Source organism: Tenebrio molitor, chromosome 5 (genome assembly GCF_963966145.1).
Source record: "Tenebrio molitor chromosome 5, icTenMoli1.1, whole genome shotgun sequence".
Classification (NCBI taxonomy): Eukaryota; Metazoa; Arthropoda; class Insecta; order Coleoptera; family Tenebrionidae; genus Tenebrio; species Tenebrio molitor.
In genome coordinates this window covers 13124251-13146186 of record NC_091050.1, presented here as the reverse complement: position 1 = coordinate 13146186, position 21936 = coordinate 13124251, and the positions used below count along the sequence as shown (strand labels likewise).

Below are 21936 nucleotides of genomic sequence, written 5' to 3'. Positions count from 1 at the left end.
ACGCCACTGGTTTTCGCCCCAGTTTGACAGCTGTCAATCTTCCCGTCTCTCTCTCGCGCGCGGCGCAAGAGCGGGACGACTAGATCAGCGTCGGTTCGTTATCGATTCCTTATGGATTTACCATTCTCACCAGCTCGACCAGCTGACTGGTGGTGAGTCAGTCGATCGCCATTTAAACCTGGATCGCTGACCCTGTCTTAGCCCACCGCAACATCTGTCAAAGTAAGTCCACATTTCAACCCCCAAACCCGCCAGCGCCTTGCCCCGGCGAAAACCGCCCCGAATCCCGACCCGACTCCCGTCCAGCTGGTGCAAAACTGTTTGTCGTAGATGCGCAACCCCCAGTCGTGCGACACGTTCGTGGTACTGCCGCCCCTCACGCAGCACGGCGTCGTCTTCGGGAAGAACTCGGACCGGCCCCGGGGGGAGGTCCAGGAGGTAGTCTACCTGCCGGCTGCGGAGTCTTCGGAGTCCGTCAAAGTGAGGTCCAGGTTTGTCGTGAAACTGTGCCCTAACTGTGTTTTTTAGTGTACTTATATCGAGATCGAGGCGGCTGGGGCCACCAAAGCTGTCATTTTGAGCAAGCCGGGGTGGATGTGGGGCGCGGAGATGGGGGCCAACGAGTGCGGCGTCGTCATAGGAAACGAGGCCGTTTGGACCAACAACAACGAGGGGGAGCACAACCCCGAGGTTAAGAGGCTGTTGGGGATGGATTTGGTGAGGTGAGTTCGAATGAATAGGCCAAAGGGGTTGGTACCGGTCCGGGGGACGTCGTCAAAAATATCCGTCATCTTTTATGTCTTTTCTCGATTTTGTACTTGAATGTCAAATTAGGAAAAAGTGGAGGCATTTGTCTTTCGACTCTTTTGCTTTAAATTGACAGTTGACAAGTTAAGACGACGATGCTGACAACTGGAGCTAGTTTAAACCAGAAGTCACCAGATTTTTATTGAAAAACAATACAAAGGGCAATCATGAGGCAATCGATAAAAAATAAAATGCCAATCAGACACGAAAACAAATCGTTTGTTGTTGTTGACAAAAATATGCTTCAGTGTCATTTTTGACATTTGTTATCGGAACGTTTTATTAAGTTATAAACATTAATTTTTAAGTCAAAACCAATCCAAGGATTTATTTTATTGATGCCACTGTTATCGTAAAATGTTTTTCTGGTGCGGAGAATAAAGGTGTAAAAATTAATGATTCATTTTTTCTCTATTGTTACGTCAAATTATCGAATTCGCCAACTCCCACTGGTCCATTAATCTACGAACGCGTCAATCAATTGTAGGTTGGGCTTGGAGCGGGGGGGCACGGCGACGGAAGCCCTGGACGTCATAACACAATTACTGGAGAAATACGGGCAAGGGGGCCCTTGCTCTCACGACGATCCCGGTTTCGCCTATCACAACTCGTTCCTCATAGCCGATCCCACCACTGCTTGGGTGTTGGAGACGTCGGGAAAGCATTGGGCGGCGGTGGAAGTCACCAGTAAGGTCCTCCCATCGTTATTTTACCCCACTTAATAACGGTGATTTTGAAGGTGGATATAGAAACATATCCAACGCGTTGACTATCACCACAAAAATAGACAGGAAATCGGACGGACTGGAAGAGTTTGCCAAGTCGAAAGGGCTGTGGGACGGAGAGGTGCGTTCGTCGTTGTTGGGGAATTCACTGAAAATTATTTTGCAGGGGGAGTTCAATTTCTGTGCGGTTTTCAGCCAAGAGAAGGAACCAGGAGACGCGAGATACGTAGCCGGAGGGAAGCTTCTCGCTGAACACACAAGCTCCAACAGCTTCCGGGAGACCGACATGTTCTCCATTCTAAGGGACAAAAAATCGGAGATCTGTAGACAGTGCGACTCGGCGTTCCCCACCCAAGGCAGTCAGGTACAACTAGTTTTCATTGTTGGTGCGAGTGTTTGGAGTTGTTGGCGTAGGTGTCCACCCTGAGCTCCTCCAGACCCAGCGTGCACTGGTTCACCGCGACGCCCGACCCCTCCGTCTCGGTCTACAAGCCGTTCATTTTCTCCCCGAACGCCGTCATCTCCAACCACACCAAATGTCCCGAGGAGGACAAAACGGCACCGCACACTCTCTACTCCCTACATTCCGAGGCCATAAAAAAAGGCGGCGACGTGCAGAGTCTGCTGCGCACCATGGAAGCCGACTGCGTGAACGAGCTCGAGGCTGTGGTGGCGAACGTCGGCGAGGATCTCTCCGAATTCGACGAATTGCTCAAGGACTGCGTGGAGACCGAAGTGAAATTCTATCGTTAAATTAGGGAATTTTTTAATTGAGTTTTATGCACAAGAAAGTATTTATCGAAGTAGCTTTGATATAGTCGCTTGATGATGCGCCGACAGGAATGTACCACGTGATTTACAGAGAGCCTAAACCCGATGGGACATTCCTGGTCTCATTTGTAGCCAAATAATTATTGTGATGTGCTTAGATGTGGCAATTTCAGAGGTTGTGGTCTGTTTGCATGCTTAATCATGATTTATTTTTGTGATACGATTGAAGAAACGTCTCCAGTTACGTGAATTTAATGTTGACTAGTTTCGGTTAAGATGTACGTTGTGTTTTGACTTTTTATTATATATTTATCACTCGTATAACCATTATATCAAGACAATTTGTTATTATCCTGTACTACTACAAATATCTGACGCATATTGTTTGCACATTCCATGAATAATAAAGTGAGCAAGATCAGCAGAAGGTTGTTGTATGCAGACGCACCTCCGAACCCAAAATTGCACAGTTTTTTCTTATCCGTTTTGTTATTACATTTTGTGCCCCCTTTTTTTACACCCGCCTATGATCCAAATTCGTAAAAATCAAGTGACCACCTGTCAATGTCATATTTTGTTGCAATGATAAGAATAAGTTTAAATTACTGTCGGCGATTATTATCTGCGGCGACACGACGATACTCGTCGACAACCGACCTGAAAGCCGCCTTAGCGGAGAAAATTCCGATAGAACAGGAGCGGATTAAAAAGTTTAGGAAGAATCATGGTAACAGTAAAATCGGCGAAATCACAGTCAACATGGTAGGGGGATCACCACCACAACCCTTTCTGACACGAGTTTTGTAGATCTACGGCGGCATGAGAGGAATGAAAGGTTTAATTTGTGAAACTTCGGACCTGGACCCGGAGGAAGGTATAAGATTCCGGGGGCATTCAATTCCGGAGTGTCAGGAGAAGCTTCCCAGGACTCCATGTGGGGAACAACCCATTCCGGAGGGTCTGTTTTGGTTGCTGGTGACGGGAGATCTCCCCACCGAAGACCAGGTGAATAGCGCAACCGCCCCCCGAGTCACTCCACTCACGTTTGGTCTAGGCGGCGTGTTTGTCCAAAGAGTGGGCCCAGCGTGCAGATTTACCACCCCACGTGTGCAAATTCTTGAACGACGTTCCAAAGACGGTCCATCCGATGTCGCAGCTCTCCGCCGCTTGCACCATCCTAAACACGGAGAGTCAATTCGTGAAAGCTTACTCCAGCGGGGTGCACAAGTCCAAGTACTGGGAGTCCATCTACGAGGACGTCATGAATCTGATAGCGAAAGTCACCCCGATAGCGGCCAAGATCTACCGAAACACGTTCAAAGATGGGTCGAGCGTCGGCGCGGTGGACCCCTCCAGAGACTGGAGTTACAATTTTTGCACGATGCTTGGTTACGACAACATGGATTTCGTTGAGTTGATGCGTCTGTACCTCACGATTCACAGGTAAATTGGGGTCGGGGCAAAGGTGGGTTAATGTTGATCTCAGCGACCACGAAGGTGGCAACGTTTCAGCCCACACGACACATCTGGTGGGGTCTGCTCTGAGCGACCCCTATCTGTCGTACGCCGCGGGAATGAACGGTCTAGCCGGGCCCCTTCACGGCCTGGCCAACCAAGAGGTGCTCGTCTGGTTGGAGAAGTTGCAAAAGGACGTGGGAACCGACCCTTCGGAAGAGAAAGTGAAAGAATTCATCTGGAAAACTTTGAAATCGGGACAGGTGGTGCCAGGTTACGGACACGCTGTGCTGCGTAAGACGGACCCAAGGTTCACGTGTCAGAGGGAGTTTGCGTTGAAACATCTCCCCGATGATCCACTGTTTAAAATAGTTTCGTTGGTTTATAAAGTGGTTCCTCCGATTTTGAAGGAGCTGGGGAAGGTGCAGAACCCTTGGCCTAACGTCGACGCACACTCGGGGGTCCTCTTGCAAGTAACTACCCCAGAGTAGTGTGATTAAAACTCAGATTTCGTGGTTTTAGTACTACGGTCTCAAGGAGATGAGTTACTACACGGTTCTGTTCGGGGTGTCTCGAGCTCTAGGAGTGTTGGCTTCGCTGATCTGGGCCCGCGCCCTCGGATTTCCCATCGAAAGACCAAAGTCCATCTCCACCGGTTTACTCATTAAGGAAGTCACAGGTGGAGACAAAAAGGCCGCGAATAAGTGTCAATGATTGTATTTTGTTTTGCAATAAAGCGTTAGAAAATGTCAGTGTCATTTTACTGTCAAAACAGGTATGAGAAATGAAATCGGACGAAGAGGAAGCCGAGAAGCCGGAGCATCCGCAGAAGAATGCGAACTGGCTCTCTCTCGTCACCTTTTGGTACACTATCAAGATATTCCAGCAAGGAAAGCGTCGAGACTTCGACGAGAACGACCTTACCAAGCCCCTCGACGAACACAGGTCGGCCAAGCTAGGCGAGAAGTTGTCGATCCTCTGGAGCGAAGAAGTGCGACGAGCCAAGAAAAACCAAGAAATACCGAATCTGACCAAAGTCATTTTCAAATGCTTCATCAAGGACATATTGTTGCAAGGCACGTTCTTGTTCCTGATGGAGGTGCCGATCCGCCTCTGTCAACCCATTTTCCTAGGTCTACTCCTGCGGTATTTCAACCCGGACAACTCCGAAAGCAAAGAACCGTAAGTACCACCTCGTAGCCCCACTGAAGACCGATTTGACCTGCAGCCTGCACCCGCCCATGTTCATAATGCGCCTCTTCGAGTACTGGAACCAGAAGCAAAGCCCCATCCAGGTGGAAGAAGCGTATCTGTTCGCTTCGGGAGTGCTCTTCTGCAGCCTGGTGAACGTGATGGTGCTCCACCCGTGCATGATGGCCGTGATGCACGTCGGCATGAAAGTGCGAGTGGCGTGCTGTTCCCTCATCTACAGGAAGACGCTCCGACTGGATCTGGTGTCGCTGTCGGGTCCCACCGTGGGCAACGTCGTCAATCTCATGTCCAACGACGTCAACCGATTCGACCTCGCTCTGCTTTATCTTCACTACATCTGGATAGCGCCCCTGCAGATGCTCCTCTGCTTGTTGTTCATGTACCAGGAGGTGGAGATCGCGGCGGTCTGCGGGATATCCGCCATTTTGGCCTTCATTCCGCTTCAAGGTCAGTTCGAAGACGATTCGACAAGGTCTCATCGTGTTTTGCAGCCTGGTTCGGCAATCGCACCTCCACTTTTCGCCTCAAGACGGCGATGAGGACCGACGAGAGAGTCAGACAAATGAACGAGATCATCCAAGGGATGCAAGTCATCAAGATGTACACGTGGGAGTACGCGTTCGCGCACCAAATCCACGAGCTGCGAAGGTACTCATTCCTAGAACTTGTCAAAGCGATTTTCTTTTGGCTTTCGTTCTTGCAGGATGGAGATGATCGTGTTGAGGGCCACGTCTTACATCAGAGGGGCCATCATGTCGTTCATCATGTTCACCACGAGATTCGCCATCTTCTTGACGGTCTTGGCCATAGTCTTGAGAGACCGGCCCATCACAGCCGAAAAAGTCTTCGTCATCACGTCTTACTACCAAATCTTGCGACAGACCATGACTCTCTTTTTTCCTTACGCTATTGCGCAGATCGCGGAGACCAACGTTGCCATAACACGAATCAAACGGTTTCTCTTGATGTCCGAGACGACCGTGGGGGACCCCACTCCGCTCAGTCCCCACTGGAAGCGCTACTCGAAGCAGGAGTCCGAAAAGAGCGGCGACCCCAAGATCTCCCTGATCAACGTGTCCGCCAAGATCGACGACGAGGTCTGTCTGCAGAACGTGTCGTTGGAGATCCAGTCCGGGGAGTTGACCGCCGTGATCGGCCAAGTCGGCTCCGGGAAGACCGCCCTCTTGAACGTGGTCCTGGGGGAGATGCAGCCCTGTCTCGGAAACGTCGCGGTTAACGGGGTGGTGTCGTACGCCGCGCAAGAGCCGTGGCTGTTTGCCGGTTCGGTCCGGCAAAACATTCTCTTCGGGAGGGAGTTCGAGAAGCAGAGGTACTACGCGGTGGTGAGGGCCTGCGCTTTGGTCAGAGACTTCCAGCTGTTGCCCTTCGGCGACCAGACCATCGTCGGGGAAAAGGGAATTTCGCTGAGCGGGGGCCAAAGGGCCAGGATCAACCTCGCCAGAGCCGTGTACAAGAGAGCCGACATCTACCTCCTGGACGACCCCCTCAGCGCGGTGGACTCCCAAGTGGGGAAACACCTGTTCGACAAGTGCATCAGCGAGTTCTTGTCCGACAAGATCGTGATTTTGGTCACGCACCAGTTGCAGTTCTTGAGCGAGGTCAACAAAGTGGTGTTGATGGACGAGGGCAAGATCGAAGCGGAAGGCTCGTACCAGTTCCTCGAAACCAGCGGCTTGAATTTCGCCGAGTTTTTGCGAAACCAGCTGGCGGTGGACGCCCCCGAGCCTGAGATCGCCGCCCCCATAAGCAAAGTCGACACGATATTGAAGGATCTCCACATCCAGAGCAGCTTGAGTCTGAACGTGATCGACATCGAGGGACTCAAAGTGAGTGCGTGACCTTGAAGAGATTCGTTGACAGTTTCGGTTTTCAGTACGCACCGCAGCACGAGGTGGCCGAGATGAGGACCCAAGGCTCGGTCGAGTGCCTCATCTACAAAGAGTACTTCAAAGCTGGAGGGAACTGCTGCCTCATCACTACGATGTTAACGTTGTTCGTGTCGGCGCAGCTCCTCGCCAGCGGCGGAGACTTCTTCCTCTCGGAATGGTAACACTCGAGCCTTCGCCTCGCCCCAACTGACCCCATTTTCAGGATCAACATCGAGGAGCAGCAAACGCTCGTAACCAAAGCCAACGGAACTACCTTGCTGTTCGGCGATCTGGACTCGAGCGTCTCCATCCTCATCTACTCGATCATAATCGCCTTGACCATGATCGTGGCCTTGACGCGCTCCTTTGTTTTTTTCACGGTGTGCATGAGAGCTTCGGTCAAGTGAGTCTCCCTGCGCGCTCTCACCCCGTCTTGATTGTCTCTCAGTTTGCATGATCGCATGTTCAACAGCATCATCACGGCGTCGATGCAGTTCTTCAACACCAACACCTCGGGCCGGATTCTGAATCGCTTCTCCAAAGACCTGGGGGCCATAGACGAGTTGCTGCCGAACGCGATGATCGACTGCGCTCAGATCATGCTGAATCTGGTGGGGGCGGCTGTTGTGGTGACGTCCGTCAACTACTACCTCCTCATCCCGACGTTCATCATGTGCATCATGTTTTACTTCTTGAGGGCGTACTACATCCGCACCAGCAGAACCGTCAAGCGGCTGGAAGGGATAAGTGAGTCTCCGGTGTTCGGAGAGTATTGTATTGCGCCAGAGAATTTCAGGCAGGAGTCCGGTTTTCGCCCATCTGAACGCCACCATTCAAGGGTTGTCGACCATCCGGTCCAACGGAGCCGAGGTAGTGTTGACTCACGAGTTCGACAAGTTGCAAGACGACCACTCCAGCGCCTGGTTCATGTTCATCGCCACCTCCAGAGCTTTCGGGTACTGGCTCGACATAATCTGCGCCTGCTACATAGGAATCATAGCGTACAGCTTTCTGATATTTTGTAAGTAGGTGGCGCGGGTGTCGCAATCTGACGAGGGTTGTTTCAGCCAACAGTGGAAGCAAAGTCGGTCTGGCTATCACTCAAGCGATCGGCTTGACCGGATTGTTTCAGTGGGGCATGAAACAATCCGCGGAGCTCGAGAACCAGATGACGTCGGTCGAGAGAGTGCTGGAGTACACCCGAGTGGAGCACGAGCCAGACCTGAAATCGGTAAGCGACAGTTTTTGTTTTCTGGTTGTGACGAGTCTTGTGCAGATGCCTGACAAAAAGCCGCCTCCGGATTGGCCCGAGAGCGGCAGGATCGAGTTCCAGAACCTGGTGATGCGGTACAAGCCGACCGACCCTCCGGTGCTCAAGTCCCTCAATTTCGTGATCCAGCCGCAGGAGAAGGTAACCAGTTGGATAAATCGCGATGCTAACCTCATCCCCACAGATCGGGATTGTAGGTAGGACAGGTGCCGGGAAGTCCTCGCTGATCGCGGCGTTGTTCAGACTGGCCTACTTCGAGGGGTCCGTCTTGGTCGACAGCGTCAACACCACCGACATCGGCCTGCACGACCTCCGACAGAAGATCTCGATCATACCCCAGGTGACGCTTTTCCGCGAGCTCGCAGCTTTTACCGCCGACATTCCAGGAGCCGGTTCTCTTCTCGGGAACTCTCCGCTACAACATGGACCCCTTCCAAAAGTACGACGACGAGTCCATCCTGCAAGCTTTGACCGTCGTCGAGAGCAAAGCGGCTCTGGTCGAAGGACTCGGTAGGGACCCCTCCAGATCCGGACCCGTCTCATTTTCCTCCTGCAGGTTGTCTGAAGCACCACGTCTCGGAGGGCGGCGTCAACATAAGCGTCGGCGAACGCCAGATGGTCTGTCTGGCGCGCGCGGTGTTGCGCCAGAACAAGATCCTGGTTCTGGACGAGGCCACCGCCAACGTCGACCCCAAGACCGACAAGTTCATCCAGACCACGATCAGGCAAAAATTCGCCTCTTGCACGGTTCTGACAATAGCGCACAGACTGCACACCATCATGGACTCCGACCGGGTGATGGTGATGGACGCCGGCAACGCCGTAGAGTTCGACCACCCCCACCTACTCCTGCAAAACAGATTCGGGTTTTTGACGCGCATGGTAGAGAAAACCGGCAAGGCCATGTCGAGGAACCTGCGGGAGATCGCCAAAGAGGTGGGTGTCGTATCACAAATGAGTTTATTTGCTTTAATATGTACACATTTCAGAATTACGAACAAAAACAAATGAAATCGTGACATTACACAACATTGTAATTTAGGTTTTTAAAAATAAAGTAAGACTTGAGTTACTTAACCTAGTTTGTAAAAAGAATTAGAAAAGACACACTCGTCAAGCGTCGCCGAAACTGTGTTAAATTAATAATTTGGAGTTGCACATTTTTCCTGAGTTCCACGCGCACGATCAGGCACTCTTCGATAAATTCAATTAGTTGCGTTGATTACTTTATTCAGGAGTTGTTCGCACGTTTTCTTGGCGTCACCGAGCAACATCGACGTGTTGGCCTTGTAGAAGACCGGATTGTCGACGGCCGCGTAACCCACTCCCAGCGACCTTTTCATCACGATCACGTGATCCGACTTCCACACGTTCAACACCGGCATTCCCGCGATCGGCGAGTTGGGGTCGTCGACGGCGGCGCTGTTGACTGTGTCGTTGGCCCCGATCACGAGCACCAGATCGGTCTCGGGGAAGTCGTCGTTGATTTCTTCCATCTCCAAGACGTCGTCGTAGGGGACGCCGGCTTCGGCCAGCAGAACGTTCAGTTGTCCCGGCATGCGACCTAAACAACAGCACTTGTGGGAGGACTTGGGGAGATCGTTGCGTACTCACCGGCGACCGGATGTATGGCGAACCTGACGTTCTTGCCTTGGCTCTTGAGGACGTTGACCATTTCGGCGATGGGGTACTGCGCCTTGGCCACGCACAGGCCGTACCCCGGGACGATGATGATGTTGCGGGCGTTGCTGATGGCCTCGACGGCGTGGTCGATGTTGATTTCCGTGTGGGTCCCGGTGATCTCCATCGGTTTGCCCGAACCGGTGCTGGAGGTGCCGTAACCCCCCAGGATCACGTTGGGGAGGGACCTGTTCATGGCCTTGCACATGATGTACGAGAGGATGGCGCCGGACGACCCGATCAGAGCTCCCACGATCGTCATGAGGTTGTTGTTCAACATGAAACCTTCGGCGCAGAGAGCCCACCCGGAGTAGCTGTTCAAAACCGTGATCACGACGGGCATGTCAGCGCCACCTATCGCAGACGTCAGAGTCACACCCATGGCCGTGGACAGAGCGGCGGTCGTGCCCAAAGCGCCCAATCCACCCATCATGGTGGGGTCGTAGAACAGGTAGGCGCCCGACCCGATGCTACCCATCATGAGAGCACTGTTGAGGGCGTGTCGTCCGGGTAACAGCAGAGGATTGGACTTGAGGATTCCTTGCAGCTTGCCGTACGCGATCAGAGACCCGCTGTAAACATTCGGTGAATTTTTCGTCTTAAGATTAGTCGACCGTTCTACCTGAAGGTGACGCCACCGATGTACGTGCCCAAGAAGAGAGCGGTTTTGACGACGTTGGCGGCGGGGTCGGTCGCGAAAGTGGGAAAATCGTGGATGAAGGTCGCCGTGCAGGTAAGCACCGCCGCCAACCCCACCAAACTGTGGAATCCAGCCACCAGTTGGGGCAAGTCTGTGATTTGAATCTTTTTGGCGATCAGAGTACCGAGGCCGCCGCCGCCGATCAAGCAGGCGGCCATCTGCGCTAAGATTTCCGCGTCGGGGGCCATGTGTCCCAAAGTGGCGGCGATACCGCCGGCAACTCCGATCTGTCAATTGGAACGTTAGAAATGAACAAGTGCCACCAAAACAAAACTACCATTCCGACGTTGTTGCCCAGTCTGGAAGTCTTCTGGGAACTGAGCCCCGCCAACGCGCCCACGCAACACAACGACGACGCCAGATACGCCGCCTGGTGGATTTCTGGCAAGCTTTCGAGCGCAGCCCAGGCGTAAGCGCCGAGAAAAGCTGCTGCAGGTATGGCGTACAGGCCGTTGTACTCCGGCGGATCTTCAGGCCTACAATGCGTCATGTTGCAAAATAAAAGAAATCATATTTTGTTTTGGTACCTTTTGAACATGTCCAACATTCGTTTGGTGACAACAAATCCGCCGAAAACGTTAATAAACGAGACAAACGCCGCTGTCGCAGCTAAAGCCTGCAATAAAAGAAAATACGCTAGAGGGCGCCACTACAAAGAGATATGTCATACCTCTATGGAGTTAGTGGGGTAATACCCGCCTCCCATGAGAAGCAAGCCCCCAACTGCTGTAATACCTGAAATAGCATTAGTTACGGACATAAGAGGAGAATGTAAAGCAGGAGTTACTCCCCATACTGTATGATATCCGACAATGCCCGATAAACCGAACGTGGTTAACATGGAAGTAAATGCTGGATTGGGCGACAAGACCCCAAGTCCCAATATCGATCCAATACCTGAAATCAAGCGTCAAACGCCGTTCCACTCCTTACAAAAAATTAATTACCAGCAGTACACATTAACGAATCTTTAAGATTCGCCATCAGGGGATTTTCTTCCTCTTTGGCCACCTGGACGGGTGCGGCTTTTGCAACAGGGGGAGGCGCCGGAGGACCGACGGGTGTCGGCGGGGGCCACATCAATTTCCCCTTTTCCAGAATGATACTTCCTCTGACCACCTCGTCCGCCAAATTGATGAAGAAATGGTCCTGCGCTCCGATCGACAGGAGAAATTTCGACACGTTGTTAGCGTACAGAGTTGAGCTTTGAGTTGGTAAACGACTAGATAGATCGGTGAGGCCGACGTGAGTAATATCGTTCAAGGTGTACACCTCGCCCGGTTTGGTGGTCTCGACGTTTCCTCCGGTTTCCGCCGCCAAGTCGACGATGACGCTGCCGGGCTTCATGGAGAGGACGTGTTCCTGAAATCGCACAACTGCAAACTTGAACTGCGATTGTCCCACCGAGACGCACCTTCAGGATCAGAACGGGAGCTTTTTTCCCCGGAATCAAAGCGGTTGTGATGATGACGTCCACATCTTTGCATTGCTTGGCGAAGAGCGCGTGTTCAGCCTCGATGAACTCTTTTGACATTTCCTTGCTGTAACCACCGGAAGTACCTCCTTCTTCCTGTCGAATTTGAAATACCCGTCAGGTAGAATTTTAAACTTGGCGCCAGCTGCGCGGTTGTCATGGCAACGAATAACAAGTCCGATTCAAATGTCAATGAAGTTTTTGATAAGAAAAAATGAAGATGTCTGCACGGGTACTGTCAAAAATCGTTTGAAAGACCCGTTTAACAGTACAAATTCAAGAATCTACGTGATGGAGGAGACGTTTCATATTTTAACTGCGTGACGAGGTAAGTGACAATTTCGTCTTTTATTTTTGCGCACTCACTTCGATGTTGATGGTCAAAAACTCGGCTCCCATCGATTCCACTTGCTCCTTGACGACGGACCGCGTATCGAAAGCTCTGACAATAGCCCCCATACTCTTCGCCTGTCCGATGGCCGCAAGTCCCGCGACGCCGCCACCCACGACTAGAATCTTGGCCGGGGGTACCTTCCCGGCGGCGGTAATCTGACCGGAGAAAAATCTCGGGAAGTGATTGGCCGCCTCCACTACGGCTCTATAACCCGAAACGTTCGCCATCGAACTGAGAGCGTCGAATACTTGAGCTCTGCTGATACGTGGAATGCAGTCCATTGCTGCTCAACGAAAAAATCCAATAGACAAATCCAAAATCCGACAAATAAAACCAAATTACCGAAAGCGTTGATCTTCGTCTCTGCTAACTTCTCGACTAGTCCCTTGTTCTGGGCGGGGTACAGGAATGATATAAGTGTGCTATTTTCCCTAAATTTGTCTACTTCGTTGTCTAACGGCTGCCTAACTTTTAGAATAATATCTGCAAGCAAAACGAGTCAAGCGAAGGGGTCGCCACCGGAGGGTCTTACTGACCAGACTCGAAAGCGCGTTTGCTGTCGACGATGGCTCCACCGACTTGTGCATAGTCGTCGTTTCGGAACTTCGCCCCCACACCCGCGTTCTCCTCGACGTTGACGGTGAAACCCTTCTTGATGAGGGCCTGTGTCACGGCCGGAGTCAGCGCCACCCGCTTCTCGTTCTGCCACAGTTCTTTAGGAATGCCTATGCTCAGTTTACTATAAGGGGTTCCTTCGACGGCTTCGCTTTGGACCGGCTGACTGGAGAACCTTCTCTCCAAAATGCACTTTCTGTACTTGGGGCATTGCGTGTGAAACTGCGACGTCCGCACTATCTGCTTGTCCACATGGTTCAAGAGATTCCTTCTGGTGCAATACACGCGTAAAATTCCTCTGGCCATTGTGACGAGTTCTATTAACACATCTCTGCAACAAAAATCATTTACTGCGATTTACAGCGATATCAAATTGTGCTTCCAGTTTTTATCGTCGAAACCCACATTCAAATATTTACACGAGCACTCGCTGGCAGTGGTTTTAATGCTTTTTAAATAGTTCCTATCAGATCAGGTGATATAACGTTTTGTGCCGAATCTCAAGGTCAAGTTTTTACAATTGTTACAATTTTTGTGGCGGTTATGTAAGCGTTCGGTCGCAGTTCTGCTGTCGGATTAATAAAAATTTACAACGTCAATATTTGTCCAACTAATTGGCACCTGCGACGACGGCAAAGTAAAACACTTGTTGGGGGAGGGGATCGTAATTCTAGTTCTGTCAATAAGTGGATCGATTTTGGCGCCCAACGCGGGGCGTCTGCAAAAATTCGCGAGATGTTTACCAGAGATCCATTGACGTAAATCGATGAATGAGCCGGGCTTATTTAGATCGGCGATTTATATATGTAATTTATTTTAAAATAAGTCTCGATGGCACTCGAAACATTTCCAGGAATAATCTAAATGCAGGGCTCAAACCGGATTAATCGAGGATGAGTTACGACACGATTACAAAATGTCACATGCACGAATTGAGCAATTGTTATCGTTTTTATTGTTTTCCATAACGAAGCAAACAGCGCCACGTCGAGACAAACACTTTCTGTTGTGCCGCTTTTAGTAAATTGCAGACTAAAAATAACCCCAGCCACAAGAATAAACAATGAATTTGTGACATATCGGGTGCGCATCACAAGAAATGGTCACCGATCCCCGGAATTATTTCGGGCGCCGAAGATTTACTTATCAGACCGATGCCAAGATCTTTTTATCTCCAGCGCTCGAATGCCCGATTCGATCAAAAATGTCGAAGGAGTTACCGTTCCAGTTCTACTTTTACTTTCGTCGACTGGTTACAAATCGACTGACACGATTACCATTCATACCTTTACTCTCACTAGGTACGAGCGGCACCCACGACCAGTGAATTTCTTGGCCGAAGCGCGACGCACAACTGAAAATTATTTTCGTGTTGTTTTGTCGCTAAATTGTTGATAAAAAGAATTGGGATGTGTCAAAGGTTGAGACCGTCGCTAGAGTCCACGGCTAAAATCGACGAAGCCTGTTGATCCGTTTTAGGTAAAGGTGGACGTTGACATTTTGAATTGCAACACAACTCTAATGGTTGGTCTGCATGTGCTTTCTATCGGGCCGTGCAGCTTCGAAGTGCACTCGTTATGAACAAAAAACCTTGAAATCGGAGTTTAGAAAATAATCCGAAACCTTGATATTCCAAATCCGACGCGATCCATATCGGGACTAAATACTGCTCACGGGGCGACAGTATCTAAATTATTTATTTACTTGGCGTTTCTGAAAGATTAAATAGTTGAATTCTCACTTATTTATTGTTATTTACAACAGTTAAACTGCGAACGGTTCTAACAATGTGATCACGTAACGCTAATTAGGAGGTTTAATTAATTGAAAAAGTTCTATTCTCGCTCTCCGTTTCCGAGAAGAGCGCTTCGAACATTGTCTCCGTTATTATCTTTCCTGTTGCTAATTGACAAAGTAACCCATTGAAAACCCAAATGACGCTTATCTCTCCATAAAATGATAATTAGCCACTCGACTCGGTGATGCAGCCAAAATAGTCAAGTGATCGATAGTGCAAGTGGCAGACCTACCTCAGAAGTGTCGTAATTGTTGCTAATCAATAAAATCTAATCTGCACAAATTGAAGTTTCAATACACGTATCGATAAAACTCGATCAAACCTATCTCACCTGAGGAGAAAATAATGAAGTGTCGTTAATCACACGCGCAGCTCCATTGAATACACTTTCATCTAAAATTATTTGGATTCTACGAGATAATTGAAACATTGGCACAGTTCTGTTGTTTATTTTATCTTGCTTACTCTAGCACTCACCATCCTGGCCTTGAAACCTTGAAAATGTATTCTTTCAGTTCATTTTTTTTTTTTAAATTGCACCACGAATTTTTTTCACTAATTCATTGTATTTTTAAATCTTTAATTAAAAATAAAGGGGACACGGCATCCAGGCCGGATTTCGTTTTATCATTACGAATATTTCCATCAAGTAATGATAATTCTCTTGAAAGCACTATTTACGTTATCATTTTTTTGCATTTTTATTGATTTATAGAAGTTTGCTATTAACGGCATCATAAACAAATAAATCACATACATCATCGATCTATTGTAATCTGTTATAATTTGCGCAGCTATTATTTATTAGATAATTATAAACATAAAACAACATTTAATACGTCCATTATGGCTATTACGAGCTCGCATTTTCGAACAACTGCGCTCCATTATCTAGATTACTTTAAACGAAAAATAATAGTTCCTTGAACAATTCTTCTTTTACGAGTTTTACTCGTTTTTACTTTAATTCAAACAAAATACTTTTGTGGAATGTTTTAAAGTGGGGGTTTGCCGATTACAATGCGTGGCATTTTTAACATTTGGCGAAGGTTTCTGGCGACCTTTTTTATTCAAGCGCAAGTCAGGTATCAGACACCCCACAAGAACACATCTGAACCCTGCCAGACCCAATACATTCGTCAGGAAATCGTGGTTTTCCTTATCCGTGGACAGACACGGAAAGGACGTCTAAAATTTTCGCACCGAGTCAAAGCATCCCTTATCAATGTTTGATTAAGCTATCTGTAGTGCACTCAGGACTGTTTGATAAATTCGACAAGTACTCGTTCAGCGGAAACGATAACGGTGGCGGTGTTCGTGTCTGATCCAAACAATGCTAAAATCGACAGATTCCTGAAGAGCATCACGGCGTAGATGACTACGTGACCTGAAAACTGAAACGCTGAAATTTCAGTCTTTTGCAAAAAATATACGCTGCAGGTAAAGGCTTTAGAAAAAGTATACAAGAAAGAGAGGTTTATGACCGATTTATGGGGGGTCTCCCGACAACTTATACCTGCTGGAATAACGAATCACTTTCTGCCGAAACTTGTCTGAATAAACCATTCCACGCGCGAATTAAAGTCACGACGAAAGTAGTCCCTCGAAAAAAAAGTAGTTATATAAATTCTCGTTTGGGCGATGGGTCAAGTACCTTAAGTAATTGGTTTGAGGTTGCCTCGTGAATAAATGTCATGTGGATTTTACATATTGCAATGTGTCCACGTGTCTGTGATAAACACAATTATTTCTTGATCCGGCGATCAAGAGCGTAAATCGTCCACACAGGAAACGCAAAAAGTCTTATCGACCTAGATAGTCGTCTGCAAAATAATTTTAGAATTAGGACCAACCACTTTGTGTACTTGCAGCGCTATAATTATCCTGAATTATGGGCGAAGAAAAACAATAAAGCCGAGACGAGTGCCCGGCCACACACGCAGGAAGCGATCACCATATTTACTTACCAGATTGATTCCCACAAAAAAAAAATTCACCGTTTGATCGAATTGCACTGAAACTGGGAAACCGGAAGCTCGAACCTGACCGAACGAGACGACGTCCCCTTTTGCCGAAAGCAACACTGAAAGCTCGTCTACCTACAGCGGCACACGAAAACCGTCTCCCCCGACTTGTGTCACGTTTACACGGCACCGGCCGTCGTGCAGGCGTCGCCAGCCTCCGACGGGCGTGGTCGCGCTGATGCGGCGCCCGATCTGAATCAAATCGGCGACTCGGAAGCTCCACCGGGCGACCTGAATCCTCCGCGGGTCGTCGCGACGGGGTTATCGCCGCGTAACCGTCGAACAGGCGAAGATCGATACCGGCAAGACGCTGCTGACGCAGTCAAAGCCGCCGTTGCGAGAGTACCGTGTAAACGTTGTGGGCGGTGTCGTCGAGCCGCGTTCGGCCGCCTCCGTCTCCCACGACCGGCAAACGTAAACCACCTCAACAAGTTGTTTTTCGATTTTCAGTTCCTCTCTTGGTGGAAGCAGTTGAGTTCACGATGGCCGGTACCTTGACGAAATTCTGCAAAAGCTTCGGTACTGTCGCCGCCAAAAACCGGCCGGTTTCGGCGACCACGTCCGCCCTCCACCAGCGCAGGAACTGTGAGTATCTTTTTTCGATTTTTCCGCGCTTTTCTTTCAGCATTGCGGGGGTGATTCGGACGCATAGCGCAAAGGGTGAGGGGTAAAAACGGCTCGTTTGGGTTCCGCCAAGGACGCGCAGGATCACCGGAAGCTCAATTTTTCACAGCTTTCGAACTCTCGACTCCGCTCGTAGTTTCAATATGTTCAGAGGTTATCTGTGACCCTCGCATTTTTCTCGCGCTTCCCATGTTTATTCAGACAAGTAGCTACGTGTTGCCCCCTCGTCACAATGGAATAAATCTACAATAAATTATCATTAAGATAACGGTTTAACTTATCAGATCGCTGACATAAGAACTCGTGAATTATTACACCCGGGTCCCGGGTTGCTGACCCCTCGCACACTATCCCGAAACTCACCCCTATTTAAACGCAACTTATCCATTTCCAACCCCTTTTGCTGAGAAATAAAAGCGCAACTGGAGTTATGTCAATATAATGTCAAACGATTCTACTTTTGCATTACACCCACTAGATTTCAATTTTTATCACCACCGCCAAATCTGGTGACATTCGCGTTACCAACGTAATCGCGACGCGCCAAATTCGAATTAGACGTGACACGTGTTTCGGTTTTATCTTGTTTACCGAGCAGAGTAGGTCCGATTGACGTCAACAGCGAGATTCGTATAGAAAGTATTTCGAAAGAAAACTGTTTTCAATTGGTCGAAATGTCAGTTACGGTAAGACCGGAACCGCAAACGTGTTTTTTTTATGGAGATTACATAACGAGTACTGCGTTATCACGTGTAGATAATTGAAGGAAATTGATAATGTACACAGAATGAAACAAGACAGTCCCTTTCGTTTTTTATTGCTGTCGGTAAACTGAAAACGTACAGATAGGTCGAGCGTCTATAAAAAATGTTCGTTATTAGATCGACCAAATATTTGTCCAATTAATTTCGTTATTTTTAACCAACGTGAAAATAGACGAGCGAAGATGTTTTTCCAAACCTGATGAATTATCGCGTTGAGGTATTGATGACGCAAATCCGAATCAATTACTTGCGTGGTAGAACTTCTCGCGAGATGTCCGGGGGAGGATCAAGACTTGGCCAATTTTGCCATCTCAAATTATTCGTTGCGTTTTATGTTAAAACTCGGCGTAAATTACACCGAATTGGTGTCAATTAACGTCCGGAAGTCTTAATTCTGTTGTTTCGCAGATGGCGCTCAAAGAGTCGTGGCCAAGAACCCCGTCGTCGAGATGGACGGCGACGAAATGACCAGGATAATCTGGGAAAAAATCAAAGAGCGCCTGATCTTCCCTTATGTGAAAATCGAAGCGCTCTACTTCGACCTGGGACTCCCCTACAGGGACCAAACCAACGATCAAGTGACGATCGACGCCGCCCAAGCCATTCTCAAGCACAATGTTGGAATCAAGTGTGCGACGATAACGCCAGACGAGCAACGAGTCGAGGAGTTCAAGTTGAAGAAGATGTGGTTGTCGCCGAACGGTACCATCAGAAACATTCTGGGCGGTACCGTTTTTCGGGAACCCATCTTGTGCAAAAATATTCCCAAACTGGTACCCGGATGGACCAACGCCATCATCATAGGGCGTCACGCCCACGGAGATCAGTACAAAGCGAAGGATTTCGTAGTGACTAAACCGGGACTCGTCGAGTTGGTCTACACCGCCGACGACGGCACAGTCGAGAGATACGAGCTTTTCAAGTACAAAGGGGCCGGCGTGGCCATGGGCATGTACAACACCGACGAGAGCATCCGAGCTTTCGCGCATTCCTCATTCCAAGTGGCGCTAACCAAAGGCTGGCCGCTGTACCTCTCCACCAAAAACACCATTTTGAAGAAATACGACGGCCGGTTCAAGGACATATTCCAGGAGATCTACGAGAAAGAGTACAAAGCCAAATACGAGGCGAAGAAGATCTGGTACGAGCATCGACTCATCGACGACATGGTGGCCCAAGCTCTCAAGTCCGCGGGAGGTTTCGTGTGGGCGTGCAAGAACTACGACGGTGACGTCCAGTCGGACATCATCGCTCAAGGGTACGGCTCGTTGGGGATGATGACGTCGGTCCTCATGTGCCCCGACGGCAAAACCATCGAAGCGGAGGCGGCGCACGGCACGGTCACCAGACACTACAGGTAAAATCGCGTTTGTTTTTTTGCGAAGTTGGTACATCGCCATTGCAGGGAACACCAAAAAGGCAACCAGACTTCCACCAACCCCATCGCGTCCATATTCGCCTGGACTAGGGGATTGGAGCACAGGGCCAAGTTGGACAACACTCCGGACCTGGCCAAATTCGCACAAACTTTAGAGAAGGCTTGTATCGACTGCGTGGAGTCGGGGAAGATGACCAAAGACTTGGCGGCGTCGATTCACGGCTTGCCCAACGTCAAACCGGGCATGTTCTTGAATACTCAGGACTTCTTAGAGGCCATCGCGGAGCAACTAGAAAAGAATATAAAATAATTTCAACGTTTCATACTTAATTAATCAATGCTATTTGTTGATTTTATGGAAGTGTAAATAATTTTTTGAAATAAATTTTTTAAAAAATTGAGTACAGGTGTTTTTCTGCACGTTGCACATAATCGAAGTCGTATAATTTTTATTACATTATGACGCAAGTACTGAGCAACAAGTTTTTATTGCTCTGATATAATCAGATTGATGCAAATCGGCGATCATCCTAGGCAACCATGTATACACGGGTATAACTGGTTGCCTATATCGGACATCCTCCAGTACTTTTGTATTTATTTATATTTAATTTATTACGGTAATATGTACTTTGTTTGATAAAGTAACAAAATTTAAAAAAATACTTTGAGCTTCGCTCTAACCCCGTGCAGAATAACAATAAAATATCAAATTACGTCTTCGACATTCCATCTGGCCTTCGCGTGTGCTCTTTATAGCATAGCATTAGTAAACAAAGATATCCTAATCGTATTAGGGTCAATTATTGGTCATCAGTATGGTAAATGATACATTATTTCTTCGAATCCGTCCATTCGCAATCCGCACCTCGGTTGATTTCTACCTGAAGAAAAATGGGTGAATCCCTCGTCTGCGTAAAAGATTTCGAACGTCACGCCTTTTCGGTGCTTCCCAGAAATGCCCTCGACTACTACCGAAGCGGCGCCGGGGCAGAGCAGACTCTGGCCCACAACCGACAAGCGTTTTCCAAGTAAGTAGACAAACGCAGGTCGAAAGATTCCATTCATTACTATAATCTTATCGCGCACTTATAAAAACGAGTTTCTCGCCGGTGCAGGTTCAAAATAAGGCCGCGATGTTTAAGAAACGTAGCCATAAGAGACCCATCGACGACAGTTTTAGGCGAAAAAGTCGAAATTCCGATCGGGATTTCACCGACAGCGATGCAAAGAATGGCCCATCCGGAGGGAGAATGTGCCAATGCTCGAGGTAAGTGGTTCGTGTGGAAAGTGCGCCACTCAAAGGGAAGTTGCAGCTGCTCAGGCAATGGGAACTATTTTTATACTCAGTACTATAGCAACTAGCAGCATCGAGGAGGTGGCGGAGGCGGCGCCATATGGCACCAAGTGGTTCCAGCTCTACATCTACAACGACAGGTGGATAGTACGAGACTTTAGATGACAAAATAAAATTACAAGTTTTCAGGGAAGTGACTAGGAAATTGGTGGAGAGGGCCGAAAGGGCTGGCTTCAAGGCTCTCGTCCTGACAGTTGACACTCCCATGTTTGGGCTGCGCTTGGCCGACATCAGGAACAAATTCGTTCTACCGCCCCACTTGAAATTCGCCAACTTTGCAGGCGACAAAGCCACAGGAATCAACACCACCGAATCGGGCTCGGGTCTCAACAATTACGTCAACAGACTCTTCGACCAAAGCTTGGAGTGGAAGGACATCAAGTGGCTGCAGAGCTTCACCAAACTGCCAATCGTGGTAAAAGGGATCCTCACGGCTGAAGACGCGATCATAGCTGCCGACCTCGGGGTCGCCGCTATTCTGGTCTCGAACCACGGCGCTAGACAAATCGATGGCACCCCAGCGTCTGTAAGTACCACCTCTCTGACACTCTTAAATTGAGAAGTAAATTTCAGATCGAGGCGCTACCGGAAATTGTCCAAGCTGTTGGAGACAGGGTGGAGATTTATTTAGATGGGGGCGTGACCGACGGTACTGATGTGTTCAAAGCGCTGGCTCTGGGGGCTAAGATGGTGTTTCTGGGGAGACCTGCACTGTGGGGGTTGGCTCATAGCGGCGAGGAAGGAGTCAAGAAAATTCTCAACATACTCAAAACTGAATTGGATTATGCTCTGGCCATAACAGGGTGTGCTACAATCAAAGATATCGAGCCACGAATGGTCGTACCCGAGGGGTACTACAGTCGGCTGTAATGTGAATCTTAGAAAATTGTAAACAATAAAATCGTAACAGTTTTAAAACGGCTCGCTTACCTAAATATTTTGATAATACTGCAGCAACAAGTTTTTTTTTTTAATTTAGACTTGACTTGTCAAGTACCC

The 21936-nt window shown here is 48.8% G+C and overlaps 6 protein-coding genes across 17 annotated transcripts; 5 read left to right on the top strand and 1 right to left on the bottom strand.

Moving 5' to 3' along the window:
- Positions 1 to 75: 75 nt before the first annotated feature.
- On the top strand, positions 76 to 2730 carry LOC138131449 (secernin-3). Its single transcript, XM_069048463.1, has 7 exons — positions 76 to 222; positions 331 to 480; positions 529 to 722; positions 1295 to 1494; positions 1547 to 1653; positions 1699 to 1896; positions 1947 to 2730. Exons 2-7 carry the CDS (start codon positions 331 to 333, stop codon positions 2283 to 2285), a joined length of 1188 nt encoding a protein of 395 aa, XP_068904564.1. The 5' UTR covers positions 76 to 222; the 3' UTR covers positions 2286 to 2730.
- Positions 2731 to 2867: 137 nt separating this feature from the next.
- Positions 2868 to 4510, top strand: LOC138131445 (probable citrate synthase 2, mitochondrial). Its single transcript, XM_069048456.1, has 5 exons — positions 2868 to 3065; positions 3111 to 3308; positions 3358 to 3746; positions 3790 to 4231; positions 4281 to 4510. Exons 1-5 carry the CDS (start codon positions 2868 to 2870, stop codon positions 4470 to 4472), a joined length of 1419 nt encoding a protein of 472 aa, XP_068904557.1. The 3' UTR covers positions 4473 to 4510.
- A 32-nt stretch (positions 4511 to 4542) lies between these two features.
- Positions 4543 to 9206, top strand: LOC138131442 (probable multidrug resistance-associated protein lethal(2)03659). Of its 11 annotated transcripts, none has more exons than XM_069048452.1 (13): positions 4543 to 4940; positions 4987 to 5417; positions 5462 to 5618; positions 5674 to 6817; positions 6865 to 7037; positions 7083 to 7262; positions 7308 to 7606; positions 7656 to 7880; positions 7927 to 8090; positions 8136 to 8270; positions 8314 to 8469; positions 8516 to 8639; positions 8686 to 9206. In XM_069048452.1, the coding sequence occupies exons 1-13, from the start codon at positions 4543 to 4545 to the stop codon at positions 9138 to 9140; spliced, it is 4041 nt and encodes a 1346-aa protein (XP_068904553.1). In that variant the 3' UTR covers positions 9141 to 9206. The 11 variants fall into 11 exon arrangements, 10 of the variants coding, with proteins under 10 accessions (XP_068904553.1, XP_068904550.1, XP_068904548.1 ...); XM_069048449.1 differs by having other exon boundaries at positions 7927 to 8270; positions 8686 to 9065; positions 9119 to 9206; XM_069048447.1 differs by having other exon boundaries at positions 8516 to 9206.
- On the bottom strand, positions 9071 to 17071 carry LOC138131444 (NAD(P) transhydrogenase, mitochondrial-like). 2 transcript variants are annotated; one of them, XM_069048454.1, is made up of 12 exons: positions 16758 to 17071; positions 12914 to 13323; positions 12720 to 12860; positions 12350 to 12660; positions 11924 to 12079; positions 11457 to 11871; positions 11180 to 11406; positions 11037 to 11125; positions 10787 to 10985; positions 10432 to 10736; positions 9744 to 10381; positions 9071 to 9693 (listed from the first exon to the last, which is right to left on the bottom strand). In XM_069048454.1, exons 2-12 carry the CDS (start codon positions 13296 to 13298, stop codon positions 9335 to 9337), a joined length of 3225 nt encoding a protein of 1074 aa, XP_068904555.1. In that variant the 5' UTR covers positions 13299 to 13323; positions 16758 to 17071; the 3' UTR covers positions 9071 to 9334. The 2 variants fall into 2 exon arrangements, with proteins under 2 accessions (XP_068904555.1, XP_068904556.1); XM_069048455.1 differs by lacking the exon at positions 16758 to 17071 and adding an exon at positions 14279 to 14432.
- Positions 17072 to 17217: 146 nt separating this feature from the next.
- LOC138131447 (isocitrate dehydrogenase [NADP], mitochondrial-like) lies at positions 17218 to 19981 on the top strand. Its single transcript, XM_069048460.1, has 3 exons — positions 17218 to 17399; positions 18611 to 19559; positions 19608 to 19981. The coding sequence occupies exons 1-3, from the start codon at positions 17297 to 17299 to the stop codon at positions 19888 to 19890; spliced, it is 1335 nt and encodes a 444-aa protein (XP_068904561.1). The 5' UTR covers positions 17218 to 17296; the 3' UTR covers positions 19891 to 19981.
- Positions 19982 to 20412: 431 nt separating this feature from the next.
- Hao (Hydroxyacid oxidase) lies at positions 20413 to 21883 on the top strand. The gene is made up of 5 exons (XM_069046971.1): positions 20413 to 20611; positions 20699 to 20850; positions 20897 to 21017; positions 21067 to 21463; positions 21511 to 21883. Exons 1-5 carry the CDS (start codon positions 20475 to 20477, stop codon positions 21805 to 21807), a joined length of 1104 nt encoding a protein of 367 aa, XP_068903072.1. The 5' UTR covers positions 20413 to 20474; the 3' UTR covers positions 21808 to 21883.
- The last annotated feature ends 53 nt before the right edge of the window (positions 21884 to 21936 follow it).